The 17226-nt window shown below is 36.6% G+C and overlaps 4 protein-coding genes across 8 annotated transcripts in view; 3 read left to right on the top strand and 1 right to left on the bottom strand.

Moving 5' to 3' along the window:
- Window positions 1–17226, top strand: part of LOC131008955 (uncharacterized) — a 984029-nt gene that overhangs the window by 273284 nt on the left and 693519 nt on the right. The window lies entirely within an intron of this gene.
- On the top strand, window positions 6796–14293 carry LOC131008966 (calmodulin-binding protein 60 B-like). 4 transcript variants are annotated; one of them, XM_057936120.1, is made up of 8 exons: window positions 6796–6942; window positions 7012–7078; window positions 7296–7336; window positions 12237–12691; window positions 13230–13390; window positions 13479–13673; window positions 13750–13908; window positions 13998–14293. In XM_057936120.1, exons 1-8 carry the CDS (start codon window positions 6857–6859, stop codon window positions 14004–14006), a joined length of 1173 nt encoding a protein of 390 aa, XP_057792103.1. In that variant the 5' UTR covers window positions 6796–6856; the 3' UTR covers window positions 14007–14293. The 4 variants fall into 4 exon arrangements, with proteins under 4 accessions (XP_057792103.1, XP_057792101.1, XP_057792100.1 ...); XM_057936119.1 differs by having other exon boundaries at window positions 6825–6942; window positions 12234–12691; XM_057936118.1 differs by having other exon boundaries at window positions 6819–6942; window positions 13750–14293.
- Window positions 10171–12092, bottom strand: LOC131008970 (uncharacterized). Its single transcript, XM_057936129.1, has 2 exons — window positions 10764–12092; window positions 10171–10443 (listed from the first exon to the last, which is right to left on the bottom strand). The coding sequence occupies exons 1-2, from the start codon at window positions 11887–11889 to the stop codon at window positions 10409–10411; spliced, it is 1161 nt and encodes a 386-aa protein (XP_057792112.1). The 5' UTR covers window positions 11890–12092; the 3' UTR covers window positions 10171–10408.
- Window positions 14758–16621, top strand: LOC131008990 (GDP-fucose transporter 1). The gene has a single exon (XM_057936153.1). The coding sequence runs from the start codon at window positions 15358–15360 to the stop codon at window positions 16399–16401; it is 1044 nt and encodes a 347-aa protein (XP_057792136.1). The 5' UTR covers window positions 14758–15357; the 3' UTR covers window positions 16402–16621.

Raw genomic sequence — 17226 nt, 5'->3', positions numbered from 1 at the left:
AACAAATCTAAGATATTTTCTCCTCGTCCCTTTTCGTCGACAACTTTCACCTCTTTCGTCGGCCATCTCCTCGTCTCTATTTTTCCCGGTGATTGGAATACAAAATAAATAGTTTGAAATGCATCCTATCTAAAAGTACAATCAAACTAAAATTCGAATGACGTTTTGTTAGATAATCACATATTCAATTATCGAACTACACTACGAATAGATGATCGATCGTAGTGAATCACTATCTCAAATTCAATTTTCAATAAGTGATGAATAGTAAAATGAAATTATATGATCAAATATGACTGTCGAAATTCTGATGGATAACTCGTTGTAACGACAAAGAAACATCTATAACAATAATGAGTCATGTGAGCGTTGATAAGTTTTGGTTCGCACTTATTTCAGTAAGTTCTCCATGATATGGTTGTACCTTATATATAGACAATCTAGAACTTGCAAAATAGCATTGAATCATACATTTGAAAACCTACAATTTGCATACTACATTTATAAGTTCGAAGAGCTCAATTACAGCCTCTAGTCTAGAAGATTAAAACTAAAAAAAAAAAAACACACACACACACACACACGCACGCACACAAACAAACGCCACTTCAGATCTACCTCATGTGCACGTAGATTACTTGCAGCCTGTAAACTCTTTTATGGAAATTGAAAGCTACTAACAACTATTTAAATTCGGTATCTTGTTTTAGTTTAACAAATCATATGAACAAAAAAAAATAAAAAAAAAAAAAGGACATAACAAACAAATATTTGCCTTGTCCGAATCAAGTGATCTAGTTTTTTTTTTGTTTTTGTTTTTTCCACTTGATTTTAATATTAGTATTTCATTTTCCCTTGGCTGTTACTTGCATTGAATTCAACCCAACTAATTTGCTTTATGTGAGTATTGTAATTTAGACTTTAGAGTGTCTTAGTCAACTTGATTTCTTCCAGCATTGTTTCTTACATTTAATTTCAGTATTCTTTCTCTAATTACATAATTATTTAAGACTATATATGAAAGTATAATCACGAAAAAAGTATATATTTATTGACCAAGAAAGTCTTGTTACTCCGTTAGCATCTTTGAATCCAAAGAAAGTCTTGTTATTCCGTTAGCATCTTTGAATCCAAATAGATTTTCCATCTACGCTGATTAAAATCAGCAAAATATTAATTGATCGTAGTAGATCACTTATATACATTTATCGAGTAAAATATTCGCTATTTACTCTTTGATACTTTACCTATATATAAGTTTCATGAAAATCAATAGACTCTTCAAATTCAAAGGAAAAAGAAAGAAAAATGAAAATCACAAAAATAAACAGATCTTAAACGAAATTATTAATTAGGGAAAATATACTAATGTAATCTAATCAAGACCCGTGTTCTAAATCTAACCCGATTATTATTAAATTTTATTTGATGAATTTAAAAGATTTTCAAATCTCACTTGGGTCATTTCATTTATGGGTGCCAAATTGTATAGTGGGCACTTGGCAGTTAATTAATCATGATTTTTTTACCCGAATATACTTAATAGGTGGAAAATAAAAATATTATGTTTGAATTAAAAGTTATATGTGATTCCAATCACCAACTGCATAATTGGGCTCTGAAAGTTCATGAAAAAACAAAATTGAAATCATTTCAATTCATCGTGTTGTATTTTACAAATAATTAGTATTTGTTATATTAAATTTTAATAAATCTCAAAGTAATTATAAATCTTGTTGGGGTTGTGATGGTTGAGGTCATTGCTACGGCCTTTAAATTAGATAGGCTTTCTAAGAGCACCTCCTGTAGGGGTGGTCAAGCCGCATCGATGCCGCGCACTGGATGCGGCCGCGCACTAATTCGGGTGCAATGCGGGGACGATCAGGAGAATCGGATGCTAAGAGCATTCGCATCGCTTACACGATAGCGGCTTACTCGTGTAAGATTGCTATCGTGTAAGTCGATGCAACCGGCCCCTACACGAGGGCTACACGTTCTATCGTGTAGCCCATTTGTCCATTTATAAAAGGCGTGATTAGCATAACAAATATCATGTAAGCTTTTTTTTTTTATAGGAAAAGTGAATATATTAAAAGACAAAAGAACAGGTACCAGAGGTACCGGGAGAAACATTACAACAGAAGAGGGCAGGAATCTCTCTTAATCCAATCAATAAAACTAAAGTTTGTATTGAAAAGCCCGAAAATCCTACCCCAGCTCCAGATTCTCCCTTTGATTTCCAGAAAGATATCATCAATCTCCCAAGCTTTTCCATCGAAACGGCAAAAGTTGCGGCATCTCCAAAGAACCCAGTTTGTACAACTCCAAACTGTCCCAAGAAACTTCCTGCTTTCTTTCCTTTTGTACCATTCTGTGAATTGGGAGAAGTGCGCTGCGACGTTTTGTGGTCTCATGAAGCTGATACCAAGCCATTTATGGATTTCTTCCCAAACCTTTCCTGTCTTTGGACAGTGGAGGAATAAGTGATTGACCGTCTCTTCATGATGGAAACACATGTTGCATCCAAGCTCCACTTCATTTATCTCAATGTGTCTTCTTCTGAGGTTGGCGCAGGTAGGGAGTCTGTTTCTCAAGATCCTCCATGCTGTAATTCGCACCTTATGAGGGATCGGGATTTTCCAAACTTTCGCTGATGTGATGGAGCTCTCGTCCGCTGGTGTCGTGTCTTTCCTGATCTCTTTAATGATCGCATAAGCCGATCTTGTTGAGTAGGTGCCTTCCTTTTCTGCGTTCCAGCACCATCCATCGGCAGAATCTGCAGTTAAATTAGTCACAGCAATAGCAGAAAGCAGATTATTAGCTCCAACCTTTTCCCTCTCGAACAGCTCACGTCTCCAGCTCAACTCCCAAATCCACTCGCCGTTCACCCATCTACCAAGCTCATGGATGCAAGCATCTTTGTTGGCGCTAAGAAGATACATTCTAGGAAAGGCAAACTTGAGAGGCTTAGGTCCTGTCCATCTATGATCCCAAAATTTAATATTCCTCCCATCCCCGACCTTAAGACTGATGTTGTTCAAAAACCACGACTCGGAAGAGCCCCCAGCCATCTCTAAGATTTTCGGCCACCATCCCGTCTTAGCCCTGCCAATGCCTGAACATCTCACTGTCTTTTCTCCCCAAACGAGATCCCCGTAGATCGATCTAATCACTCTAGCCCACGGCGCTCCTCCCCTAACTAAAAATCTCCAAAACCATTTTACCACAAGAGCTTGGTTAAACCAGTCAAGATTTTTAAAACACAGCCCCCCTTCTTTTTTTGAGAGACACATATGTAAGTTATCATGTAACCTCAATGCAACCTCTTTACACCATGTGGTCCACCCCTCATAAAGTAAGCTATCATGTAACACCAATGCGGATGCTCTAAGGGGGGAAATGTGTGGCGCTTGTTTATGCGCACCCTCTTTTAATTAAAAATAAAAATGTTTAAAACGCAGAGAAGAAGAAGATGCAATAGACGTAGCGCTGAGAATGAGTCGACTATTGCTCATTTTTTAAAAAAATTTATTAACTCAATTTTTGTTGGGTTTTTTGTCCTATTTAATTTTGAATGAGCCAGATAATCGATGGAATAGTTGGCTTTTATATTTAATTTTTATTGGGCCTTTTTTCATTTCTTTTAATTTCTGTTATCTAATTTTTTATTTTTAATATAAATTTTTATTTTTATTAATATAATTTTTATTTTAATTAATATAATGTTTAAATTTAATTTTAATGAAATATTGAATTTTTAAAATTGAAGAGTAAAAAATGAGATTAAATGGAAATGACGATTATATCGCTCCTTATAAAATCAACGCACTGGAGATGCTCTAAGGACTTTCGTTTTTTCTTTGCACAGTGCGTTTTTCGTGTTTTTATATCCAAAAAAAGACAAAATTAGATTTTAGAACAAATGCTCTAAGGACTTTCGTTTTTTCTTTGCACAGTGCGTTTTTCGTGTTTTTATATCGAAAAAAAGACAAAATTAGATTTTAGAACAATGATTTACAAAATTAGATTAGTATATTTGGCCTATTAAGAGCATTCACAGTAAATCTCTCAAAAGTAATCATAACTTTAAATTTGAGCTAAAATAATAAAAAAGTGAAATAAAATGATCATTCAACAGATCACTGATATTAAGTTGGGCCCACAAACAAATTTACACCCCCTCAAATTTAATCCTAAATTTACACCCCCTTAATTCTAATCCTAAATTTATAAAATAGATAATGAAAAATAGGAAAGCTGTTGCGTGCAATTATAAAATAAGGGTTAAAAATAATTTAGAGAAGACTTTAAGAGTATTTTTAAGAGTAAAATTTTGAGAGAGCTGCTATGGATGCTCTAATAATCCCATTCCACTGTATCTATACGCGCAAGTAGCAACAATCACACACTTGTCATATTGTTTTCATAGCTTCCCTGCATCTTCCACCAAATTCCCTCCCTCGCTCCCTCCCTCTCTCTCTCTCCCACACACTGACACACACACACACATAAATAGAGCTATGACATGGAAATTGAAGATTTAGATTATATAAAAGAAAATTTTATTTCCTGAGAAGGATAATCTGTTTATAATTTTTTTTTTGTTGAAAAATATTTATACTTTGTACATAAGTGTTCTTTTACTTTTTCAACTAAATCATATTGTTACATCAAATCACCCAAATTAGAGTCTTCACCGGTGGCGGAGCAAGAAATTATGCCCCAGAGACCCAGTTTAACATAATTTTAAAGAATGATAAGTAAATTTTTTAAAATTAGAAAAAGAAAATATACAGTCGTAATATTATTTAATTGTATTCATATAATTTTAAGAAAAAATAAATCTAAACACAATCGTCTCATAATATTTCTTTCTATATATTTTTTACGTTGTTAAAATTCTATATATATAATAGTTTCATTAGCAATTAGACAAGAATAGAAATACTTTACATGTTAACCCTCAATATTATATTTGCTACAAAAATTTGTACTAAAAAAAGAAGAAATTATTTATAACTAAAATTATTTCTCTTGTTCGTACACCATTCATATTTTATTTCATTAAATGCTCTTGAATAATATAACACAACATAAATATATTGAAGCATACGTCTTATAAAAATAAAATATTTTATTTTCTTAAAACAATATTGTTTGAACAATCAATCAATAATAACTACAAAAATTAAAACAATTAAAGCTAAAATAAGATTATATATATAATTTATAGAATAAGAAAAGTTTGATGAATTTTGAGTTTTATATTGCACTATATAAATTGTCAATAAACCTAAAATCGAAATTCAACCTTACAATAAAAATATCACGAACTAACATTAAATACGCATAATTGATTATATAGGTTTGTATGGGTTGGGTGCTACCATCCAATAAACTTCAAAATACGCAAAATTTCGCAACTTTAATTTATAAATAAATCCTACATGGTCAAAATCAGTACACGATAGGTATAAGAATCCACCAACAATTGTAGACGGGAATCTGAAAAAGAATTTGACAAATTAAAAAGATCAAATGTCACAAAAATAATTAGATGACATAATACGAAAATATATATAGTAATATTGAATGAGAAAAAAAAATTATTACGATCTTCATCAGTACTATCCGAGGCCTTTAATTTCCACGTCTACGCGGAGTATTTAATTCTATTTTCAACATTTTTGTAGTTTTTTACTTAATTTGGTTATCAGTCACTTCAAATAAATAAATTGTTTACATTTTTAGATCATAATTAAAATAGCAGCACTACAATTCTTACTTTAAAAGGAAATATTAAGTGATAACCGTTTTTGAACATTTATACAGAACTCCAAACAATAATTAGACTACAATCTAAAAGTATTAATAAAAGTTAAAGGATCTTCTGACTTTTACTTATCATCTATTATGAACTTTAATTTATTGATTAGTGTTTGGGTTTTATTGTGATTGTCTTGGTTAATTAAAGATCATTAATTACCTTGATTATTGACTCTAGTCGCTAGCTAGTTTTAAAATGTAGTTCATTTTCAAATTCATGCATCTTCGATTTATTTTTAAACATTTTTGCAATTCATAAATAATTTATCATGAAGTTGATTACGAATGTAAGATATTTAAATTCCAAATTCATTCATCTTTATATATCATTATTATATGTTATCGAATAACATAATTGGCATGCGTTGATTAAATTTAGGTTTAATTGAAGTATATTCATCTGTTCTTTCCTAGATGTTATCAAAAGAAATGTTTTTCTTCCTATTCATTTTTCTTTTACTTTCGTTTAATACAATAATAAAAAACGAAAAAAAAAATTCAAAGTATGCTATAATTAGTTGACATGCAAAACTATTCGGATTAGTTTTTTATGTTTGGATATCAGTTATGACTATTTAAAACAGCAACTTAAAAACATTTTTTAATTAAAACAGCAACTTAAAATATATTGACATGTCTGAATTTTTTCCGTACCATATATTACGCCGATTTATATTTTTTGTTTTACTAAATCTACTTGTGCCCAACTAAATTAATATTTTTCCAGTGTTCCAAGTAAATGTAAATGAAACATTAATTAAAATCCAGAAAAAAAGGAAAATTCAAGAAAACAAAAGTTAAGAATCCAAATATGGGTATCAAAGTTTAAATAATGTTGGGAAGTTTCTGTTAAATCTGTTATAACACAAGCTTGACTTATTTGATGAGCGTGTTTTATTTTTAATAAATTGGCGAAGAAGCTTCGTAGGCAGTTTCCCCTGCAAATTCCCCTGCTGCCTATTTAAGCAGCCATTAATTTTAAATAGTTTGCATTTGCAGCATATATTCTCACATAGTAATATTTTGATTCATGGCACTAAAACGACAGCTCCGTGAGGGGGGTGACGGCGACGGAGATTCCCAACTCGGGAATAAACGTCGCCATTTACTCTCAACGTGAGTTGAAAACGCATCGAATCTTGAATCTCATTTTCTTGAATCTTAATTTAGTTGTATTTTGTGCAGTTTATTCAGCAGATTTCGGAATCCTGAAGAATTTGTTCCCATGTTGGAACCGATCCTTCGAAAATGGGTATAATGGCAACTTCACATTTTTTTTTCACGTTATGTTTTGTGCAACTTGATCTCTAACGTTCACAAATTAGGATAAACAACTTCATTATTTGTTACTAATTTACGAATATTAGTGATCAAATTATGCAGAACATAACGTTAGAGACCTATTTATTATGTCTTGCAAGCTGCAGAATTTGTTAGATTTGGAATGTTTGTGTGATTGGTTTTGATAGGTGAAAGAGGAGGTGGGGCGTGCAATTGATCCTTATTTGAGGTCAGTTTTCTCGACACAAGTAGTTTGTTAGAAAAGTAAGAAAAAGCTAGAACCGAAAAGTGGAAAAGAAACTTTTCTCTCATTATCTTCTCATAAAAAAAAGGAGTACAGCAAGAGGTATATAAACACTCACGCACTCATGCAATACAGCTGCAAATTCTAACTAACTAGCCAGCTAGGATAATGAAAGGAGCAATCGTGTGCGCATGCACCCATGCACAGTGAAGATACATTTCCAACACGCCCCCTCAAGATGGAGCGTAAATGCTGGAAAAGCCCATCTTGCTCATGATGTTATGCAAGACCGGAGCAGGTAATGCCTTAGTCAAAACATCTGCAAGCTGCAAGGTATTTTTCACATGTAGTGGCTGCACAACACCTTGCTGGAATCGTTCACGGACAGTGTGGCAGTCGATTTCGATGTGCTTGGTTCTTTCATGAAAAACCGGATTGTTGCAGATGTATACTGCAGCTTGATTGTCACAGTAAAGCGGCGTGGCTTTACTCTGCGGAATCCCAAAATCAAGTAAAAGATTACGTATCCAAGTGACTTCACAACATACTTGTGCCATAGCGCGATACTCTGCTTCAGCCGAAGAACGAGAGATCGTGCTTTGCTTCTTTGATCGCCAAGAAACAAGTGAAGAGCCAAGAAAAACGGCAAAACCAGTAACTGATTTTCTGGTGGTAGGGCATGAAGCCCAATCAGCATCACAGAAGGCAGATAAGCTAAGACTAGAATCTTTGGCAAAGAAAAGACCGTGCCCAATGCTACCCTTCAAGTATCGCAAGACACGTTCAGCTGCAGTAAGGTGACCTTCACACGGCTTAGAGACAAATTGGCTCAAATTATGAACCGCAAATGTGATATCAGGTCGAGTTAAGCTGAGATATAAGAGCCTTCCAATAAGTCTTCTGTAAGAAGAAGCATCTGACAGAGGAGCTCCTTCATTTAAAGTCAAATGTTTACCTGACTCCATAGGAGTAGAAGCAGGTCTGCAACTGACTAAACCAGTATCTTTGAGTAAGTCTAATACATACTTCCTTTGGCAAAGATAAATGCCTTGATTATTGCGAGCTATTTCCATACCAAGGAAATAGGAAGGTCTTCCCAAGTCTTTGTATTTAAAAGTGTGACCCAAAAACTGCTTGAAAGAAGAGACTAAGTCATCATCATTGCTGGTAATCAATATGTCATCTACATAAACCACAAGACCCAAAAATTTTGAGCCTTCCTTCTTGTAAAAGAATGAGTGATCACAAGCTGACTGAACTAATCCAAAATCACTGAGTGCCTCAGAAAATTTGATATACCATTGCCTCGAGGCCTGCTTGAGGCCATATAAAGACTTCTTGAGCTTACACACTGATCCTGGAGGATAAGGTTGCCCCTCTGAATCAAGGAGGCCTGGAGGAAGCTCCATGTAAATATCCTCAGACAAATCACCATAAAGAAACGCATTATTGATATCAAGATGTGTGAGGGACCAATCATGAATAGCAGCTAACGAAAGCATCATCTTGACAGTAACCAACTTTGCCACTGGGGAGAAGGTGTCAAGATAATCAATACCAGCCTGCTGTGTATACCCTTTGGCAACAATTCTTGCCTTATACCGATCTAGAGATCCATCTGCAAAGAATTTAGTGCGAAAAACCCATTTGCATCCAATGGCAATCTTATCGGGAGGTAATAAGGTGACATACCAAGTGTCAGATTTAATAAGAGCCTCTAACTCAGCCTGCATAGCTTTCCTCCATTCAGCATACAAGGAAGCTTGATGATAGGAGGAAGGTTCAGGAATGGCAGAGAGAGAGCAGATTAATCGATAGTAAGAGGATGAAAGTCTAGAATAGGAGATGTATTTATGGAGAGGATAAGGAGAAGAAGTAATAGAGTTGCATACATAATCTGACAAATGAGCAGGAACCTTGCTAGTTCTGCCAGATTTTGTAGTAAGAGAAGGAGGAGGTGCTGCTGATGCAGGAACAGAAATAGGAATGGCCATGGAAGGACTAGATGAAGTAGGAGCAGAATTAGCAGTAGTTGTGGCAGTTGGAAGAGCAGATTCTATAGGAAAAGTGAATTGTGGCTCAGGAAAAAATGAAGAGGGAAGATGAGAGTAAGGAAAAGTATTTTCATGAAAAATCACATCCCTACTAATGCTCACTTGCTGAGTATCTAAATTCAGCACCTTATAACCCTTGTAACCAGGTGGATAGCCCAGAAACAGACACTTGGAAGCTCTAGGTGAAAACTTTGACCTATGTCTGTCTAAAGTGGAGACAAAACACAAACACCCAAAAATCCTTAAATGTGAATAAGATGGTTGTTTCCCAAACAACATTTCAAAAGGAGTGGTGTTATGTGGAAGAACTGAAGATGGTGTTCTATTAATGAGATAAGAAGCAGTGTGTACACAATCTCCCCAATAGGTGACAGGTAAATGGGATTGGAAAAGCAGACTCCTAGCTACATTAAGGAGATGTTGATGCTTTCTTTCCACTCTAGCATTTTGCTGAGGAGTGGAGACACAGGAATGATGAATGAGAGTGCCAAATTTAGAATATAGTTCTCCTAAATTGAACTCTGGACCATTATCACATCTAAGAATTTTGATACTCTTCCCAAACTGAGTTTGTATGGTATTGAAAAATTGGGTGAGAATTTCTTTAACATCAGATTTATGCTTCATTAAGAAGGTCCAAACAAATCTTGAATGATCATCAACAATTGTGAGAAAATAAACATATCCTTGCACAGTGGGTGTTGGATATGGTCCCCATATATCACAGTGGATCAAATCAAAAATATTCTGAGCTACAGTTTGAGATTCAGAGAATGACAAACGCTTTTGTTTAGCCAATGGACAAATCTCACAAAGAGTATTTTTACAATTGGAAAGAGATAAAGTTTTAGATAACAACTGGAGTTTACTAAAAGATAAATGCCCTAATCTATGATGCCATGTATCAGTTGACACCATATTGGACACTGGAGGAGAAGGAGTATGGACTGGTGGATTTGCAGAAACTGAAGAAGCATCTAACACATAGAGATTGCCCACTCTGCTACCCTTCCCAATCACAATCCCCTGAGAAGCTCCCTGAATCACAAAAGTATCAGGTGTGAAAGTTACTGAACATTGCGTAGAAGATGTGAGTGAGCTTACTGAGATCAGATTATAGGAAAAAGAAGGTACACAAAGTACAGAAGTAAGCTCAAGTGTAGAGGAAAGAACAATGGTGCCAATGCAAGTGACAGGAGCATTACTACCATTGGGAAGATTCACATGAGTATTTGTGGATATGGATGTTTTAGTGAAGAGAGCAGGGTCATTACACACATGATGTGTTGCTCCTGTATCAAGCAACCATACAGAAGGCTGAAAAATAGAGCAAATGAAAGGGTGGTTGGAAATCGTACCACTGAATGGAGGACTTGCACCAGCAGAGGTGGAGTTATGACCATGAGTCTTCACATCATTCATAGTAGGAGCGGAAGTAGTCATAGATCCAGCTACTTGCATCTGACTTTGCAAATAGGATATCATCTGAGCCATATCTGCAGTAGATAAAGTAGTGCTCTGATGTGAAGGTGTATTATCAGCAGCACTCAGCTGATTCACAGATCGAGCACCATTAGAAGAAAAACCAGTAGATTTCCCTTTGCCTTTGCCATATCCTGGTGGATAGCCTATGATCTCAAAGCACTTATCCACTGTATGGTTAGTTTTTCCACAGTTAGTACAAAGAAACTTGCCCTTACCTCCTTTGCCACGACCAATACCTGCTGCATTAATTATAGATCCAGGCATTTCACTGATAATAGGAGGTGCTGGAGTTGATACAGAATCAATAGACCTCTGTCTCTCTTCCTGAAGAACCAATGCAAAAATCTTTGACAAGGAAGGAAAAGGAAGAGAAGAGATAATCTGAGATCGAATCTGCGAATAAACAGAACTTAATCCAATGAGAAATTGCATTGAGCACTCTTGCATCTGGAATTCACACCATTTGCGCGAGCTATGGCATCGACAAGTATCGCAAGTGCACCAACGTGAGGGCTGAAAATCCTTGTATTCATCCCAGAGAATGCGGAGCTTGGTATAGTAAGCTCCTACATCATCAGACCCCTGCTTTAGGGTGAGAAGTTGTTGTTTGAGTTGATAAACTCGAGCAACATTCCCTTGAGCAAAACGATCTTTCAAATCGTTCCAAATTAGAGAAGCATCATCGAGATACATAAGACTTGAGCTAATATCAGGCACGACAGAGTTGCGCAACCATGAAACAACCATGCTATTGCATCGGAGCCACTGAGAATAGATCGCTTCAGTCGGTTGCGGTCGATCGATGGTACCATCAACAAACGCAAGTTTGTTCTTCGCCATTAGTGCCGTCATCATGGAGCGATTCCAATTCACATAATTGGATCCGTTGAGTTGTTGTGTGACCAGCTGCACACCAGGATTGTCACTGCTGGACAAATAATAGGGGCTGGACTGATCTTCATGTGGTGGAACAGGAGGAAATTGCGGCTTAGGGGCCATCGGAAAACAGATCGGAAAACAGCGGAAGGTTTATGCTCTGGATACCATGTTAGAAAAGTAAGAAAAAGCTAGAACCGAAAAGTGGAAAAGAAACTTTTCTCTCATTATCTTCTCATAAAAAAAAGGAGTACAGCAAGAGGTATATAAACACTCACGCACTCATGCAATACAGCTGCAAATTCTAACTAACTAGCCAGCTAGGATAATGAAAGGAGCAATCGTGTGCGCATGCACCCATGCACAGTGAAGATACATTTCCAACATAGTTTATGTTTTTGGTTTCTTATACAAAGTTGATATGAACTTCTATTTTATTTTATTTTATTATTATATATATATATTAGTAGATCCTTGGATGCTCAAAGTGAGAGGAATCTGCATTTGAAGTTCGAGAGCAGCTTGCCCACCACTCTGTTTACTGGAAACAGGATTAGCACAAAAATCGCCTTGTATGATCCAAGTTGCCAATCGATTGTAGCGTCAGGTCCCCATTCTTCGATCAAAGTGGCTGTGGTGGCGCTCCACGGCGACTTCGCCGCGGACGACGAGTGGTCGCCGGAGGAGTTCGAGGCCAAGATTGTGCAGAGCAGGCAAGGGAAAAGGCCACTGCTGAACGGAGATTCCGTGGTGGCGCTGAAGAACGGAGTAGCGAACATCGACCACATCTGCTTCACGGATAACTCCAGCTGGGGTAGGAGCGGCAAGTTCCGGCTGGGCGTCCGGCTGCCTCCCGGCTCTCACGAACCATGCGTCAGAGAAGGCGTAAGCAACGCCTTCAAAGTTAAGGATCAACGCGGAGAATGTAAGTTTGTTGTGATGAATGAAAAAATACCTGAGTAGTGAATTAAGGCGTGTGTTCTCTTTGGTTGATAAATTTATCTGATAAAAAAAGGAACGAGGGATGAGAAAGTGTAAAATTCTACTCCCTCCGTCCCATAATAAGTGGCCACATTTCCTTTTTCGTCTGTCCCACTATAAGTGACTGCTTTCTAAAAATAGCAAAAGTTTACTTTAATTAAGTCAACAATTACTCACTAATTTGGTCAACAATTGTAGGCCACTTTCTAAAAATGCCAAAATTACTTTAATTAAGTCAACAATTACTCACTAATTTGGTCAACAATTGTAGGTCACACTCTATTAAAACATATAACACTCAATTTCTTAATCTCCGTGCCGAAAAGAATGTGGCCACTTATTATGGGACGGAGGGAGTAGTATTTTGTAGAAAAAGAAGGGATTTAAATGGAGAAATTTCTGTTATCCCTCTTTTTCTCATGATAAATTTATCAACTAAAGATAACACAGCCTTAGTGATAATGATATGGTTTTATGATCAGCATATCAGAAGCACCATCCGCCGTCGTTGGATGATGAGGTGTGGCGGTTGGAGAAGATAGCGAAAGGTGGGGCGTACCACACACACCTCACCAAGCTCGGCATTGCCAACGTGGGGGACTTCCTGAGGTCGCTTGCCTTGAACCCGATCTCACTACGCACTGTAAGTTAGATCAGATCAGATCAGATCAGATAGACAGACAGATAAATAGATTACGTTGTTGGTATGAAGTGGATCGTGTTTGCATCAGGCGATTGGTAACGTGTCGAGCAAGAAATGGGAGGCGGTGGGACACGCCGCAGAGTGCATTTTAGACGACAACAAATATGTCTACACAAGCGGCCAAGGGGCCGTGCTGCTGTTCAACTCCATCTACAGCCTCGTCGGAGTCGCATTTGATGGCCTCAGTTATCTCTCTGTGGATGCTCTCGACGCGTATCAAACGGTGGCTGCTCTGTGCAATTGTGCATTAGCTAGATGAATTGATTTATCATCTAATAACTGAATATGTTGGTTGGCAGAAAATGGCGGAGGAACTGAAGCAGCAAGCTTTTGAAAACTTGAACGGCTTAGTTCCTCAGACTATGGGACAAAATACTCATCATGCAGCGCTGGAAAATATATCGTTCGAGTTGGGAGAGAGTTCGGCTGCTGGATTCTACATGGCCGAAGATTTTGAGGTCGAGTCATATCATCTGCTTATATCTCTTTCTCAATCAATCTTGAGATTAGTATGATTTTCTCTAATTCTGGCATCGTTATTCCCCAGGAGCACTAGCTGCAATGGTGAAGCGCAAGATCTAAAGCAAGCTGATGTTAATTTGATGCAAATTATTAGTTTTTGATTTTGAAAGATGGTCAGTATGTGGAGTCAAGAATTTTACTTCCATATTTGTTCTTGTGTCTGTCTGTCTGTCTCTCTCTTATGATTAATGTTAGAGCAGCTCAAAAGAAGATGGTGTTTCTTTAGAATTTTCTGAGGTAATTGTCCCATGGCAAGGCAAGCAATTGTGTTTGTAAATATTTATCTGTTTGTCATATCTTACTTCATTGGTTTGGTGAAAACAAGTGTCTGGTGCCTGTGTTGCATTTCATGATAATGCTTCCTTCGTTCACAAAAATAGTCTTAGAAGGGGACGTTACGAGTTTTAACAAAAAATAATTGAGTATATTGTGAGTGGAGAAAAATATCTACTTAGAATATAGTGTTAAAAATGATAATTAATTATATTATCTCGAAAAAATAATAATTATATATATTATAATAAAAATTGTCACAAAATAAAAATATTAATTTTTATGAACATTTCAAAATAATAGTAAAAAATAAATACTAATTCTTGTTACTCAACGAATTTGATTCATATTTTTTTTTTGTGCAATTAATGGTTTAATAACTAAAATAGGTAACTTTTTATGCGATGCATAATAGTTATAATTAAAACAAAAAAATAAAAATATATATAACTAAATTAAAAATTTAGATCATGACAATTTTAATTGTTAAGTGCAAATCAGATGGTCAGACTTTTTTTTCAAACTAACGGCAGAGAGTAACATTTTTGTATTAATAATTTTAAAAAGTTTTAAAGTTGAGTGTGTATTTTGGAAATTATATTTACGGTTAATTCTTCACCAACCCATTCTGCTTCCCACATACGTTGTCTGCTACAATCCATGTTTTCTTGTGTCGGTCGCAAATCTCAATCTTAATAGATATTTTTCTTTATAGATTTTGTCCTTCATTTTAATTTCTTTTTCATTTTTCTGGATTTTCATTTATTACACAGCTTCATAGCCTCCACTGATTTTTTCTTTCTCGATTTAATCCAATCCATACTTTGTCGTCCTTTCTACAGTGAATCTACTGATTTTGGTCCTAGGGTTTTCCATTCGACGCATTTAATCTCGATTTAGCTAACATGGGAGACTTTTCTTGTCAATTTTGCCACAATTTTATTTCCCCCCTCAATTTTTAGGGTTTCTCTTCACCCCTCCTTTTTTCTTAATCTGTGAGAGATCGTCTATAAATCTGCTAACCAACTGATGAATCCACATTGAACCATTTGATTCGACTCAGATTTAGCTTAAACTCAGCTAAATTTGTCGAATTTGAGAACCCCGCGCTGATGGCTTTGATACGGTTGGAGGCGCCGAAGCAGTACTACGCGACCAGCAGCTTGGTGATCGGCTATGCTCTCTGCTCCAGCTTGCTTGCTGTGATCAACAAATTCGCTATTACCAAATTCAATTACCCTGGTTTGCTTACTGCTCTTCAGTATTTAACTTCAGCTGCAGGTGTTTGGATTCTGGGTAAATTTGGGTTCTTGCACCACGATCCCTTCAATCTAGATACAGCCAAGAAATTCCTCCCTGCAGCATTGGTGTTTTATCTGGCTATTTTCACGAATACGAATCTCCTTCGTCATGCCAATGTTGATACTTTTATAGTTTTCAGATCTTTAACTCCACTTCTTGTGGCGATTGCCGACACAGCGTTTAGGAAGCAGCCTTGCCCTTCTAAACTGACTTTCCTTTCTTTGGTGATCATTTTGGGAGGCGCGGTTGGATATGTAGCTACCGATAATGGGTTTACGCTGACTGCGTATTCGTGGGCTTTCGCCTATTTGGTGACTATCACGACAGAGATGGTTTACATCAAGCACATTGTGACTAATCTTGGGTTGAACACTTGGGGATTTGTGTTGTACAATAACCTTTTGTCGTTGATGATGGCGCCCCTGTTTTGGGTCTTGACAGGGGAGTATGTTGATGTGTTTGCAGCTCTGGGATCGTCGAGTGCAGGGGATTTGTTTGAACCCGTTGCGTTTTCTGCAGTGTCTTTGTCGTGTGTGTTTGGGTTGCTCATTAGCTTTTTTGGCTTTGCGGCTAGAAAGGCTATATCCGCGACTGCATTCACGGTTACAGGGGTTGTGAACAAGTTTCTGACTGTTGCTATCAATGTGTTGATTTGGGATAAGCATGCCACTCCTTTTGGTTTGGTGTGTTTGCTCCTGACTATTGTTGGAGGGGTTTTCTATCAGCAGTCTGTCACCGGAGGAGTTGGGACTGCTCCTAACCAGCGGGAGCCCAAGCAAACCGACAGTAAGAACGATGTCAGAACTGACAGGGATGAAGAAAAAGGTATCTCTGGTAAACTTTCTGGAGTATGAGTGTTCAATTTGACATTAGCTGCCTGCAGAGGGACACAACTTATATTTGATTCAATCTGTCAAGCCTTGTGACCCAGAAGATACTTTTGGTTACTCACTCGAGAATTTCCTAGAATTTTATATATGCCGAATGTTTTTAATCATATCCATCATTTACTATCTAAGTTTTATAGATGAGACTCATTTGCCATATTAAGATGCTGAGGATCACTTGACCTTATTTTGTCCACCTTTTATGGTTACTTGTCTGGTGAGAATCTCATGTTTAGCTGCCAGATTCATGCTTTATTGCATACTGCCTCTGTTTCTGATTAATGATTTTCTTTTTTCTAGGCACTTCTTTGTTGTTGAATTCTGTGAATCCTCTTTCAATGGCCACTACAAGGCAATCTTGTGTGCTTGTGAAAGTCATATATATAAACTCTCCTCCTTTAGTACCTAATTGGGATGCAAAGTTATGCTTATAATAGCAGAGTAGCTGCTGCTGCTCCATGAAGAGTTCACTTTCTTTTGCTTTAGGTGCTTTGTTGCTAGAATTAAGAGTTGATTATCATGATCTTCTATCTTGATTGAAATGAATGAATATAGCTTGGTTCCTGTTGACAGTTTTATAATGTTAATAAGTTTGAGTTTCCAAGTTCATATTTAGCTGTATTCAGCTCATATATTATCTTTCATTTAATACAAAATGTAGTCGTTGTAGCAAGGAATGGAAGTTTGGGTTTGATGGAAACATCTACTGGAACATATCCCTCTCACTTTTCTGATGGAATGGGAGGATATCTTGTTCAATCAATGAATGTTTCCTTTGGAATTTAAAATAGT

Source organism: Salvia miltiorrhiza, chromosome 2 (assembly GCF_028751815.1).
Source record: "Salvia miltiorrhiza cultivar Shanhuang (shh) chromosome 2, IMPLAD_Smil_shh, whole genome shotgun sequence".
NCBI lineage: Eukaryota > Viridiplantae > Streptophyta > Magnoliopsida > Lamiales > Lamiaceae > Salvia > Salvia miltiorrhiza.
The sequence above is the reverse complement of the archived record's forward strand: the minus strand, read 5'-3'. Positions and strand labels throughout refer to the sequence as shown.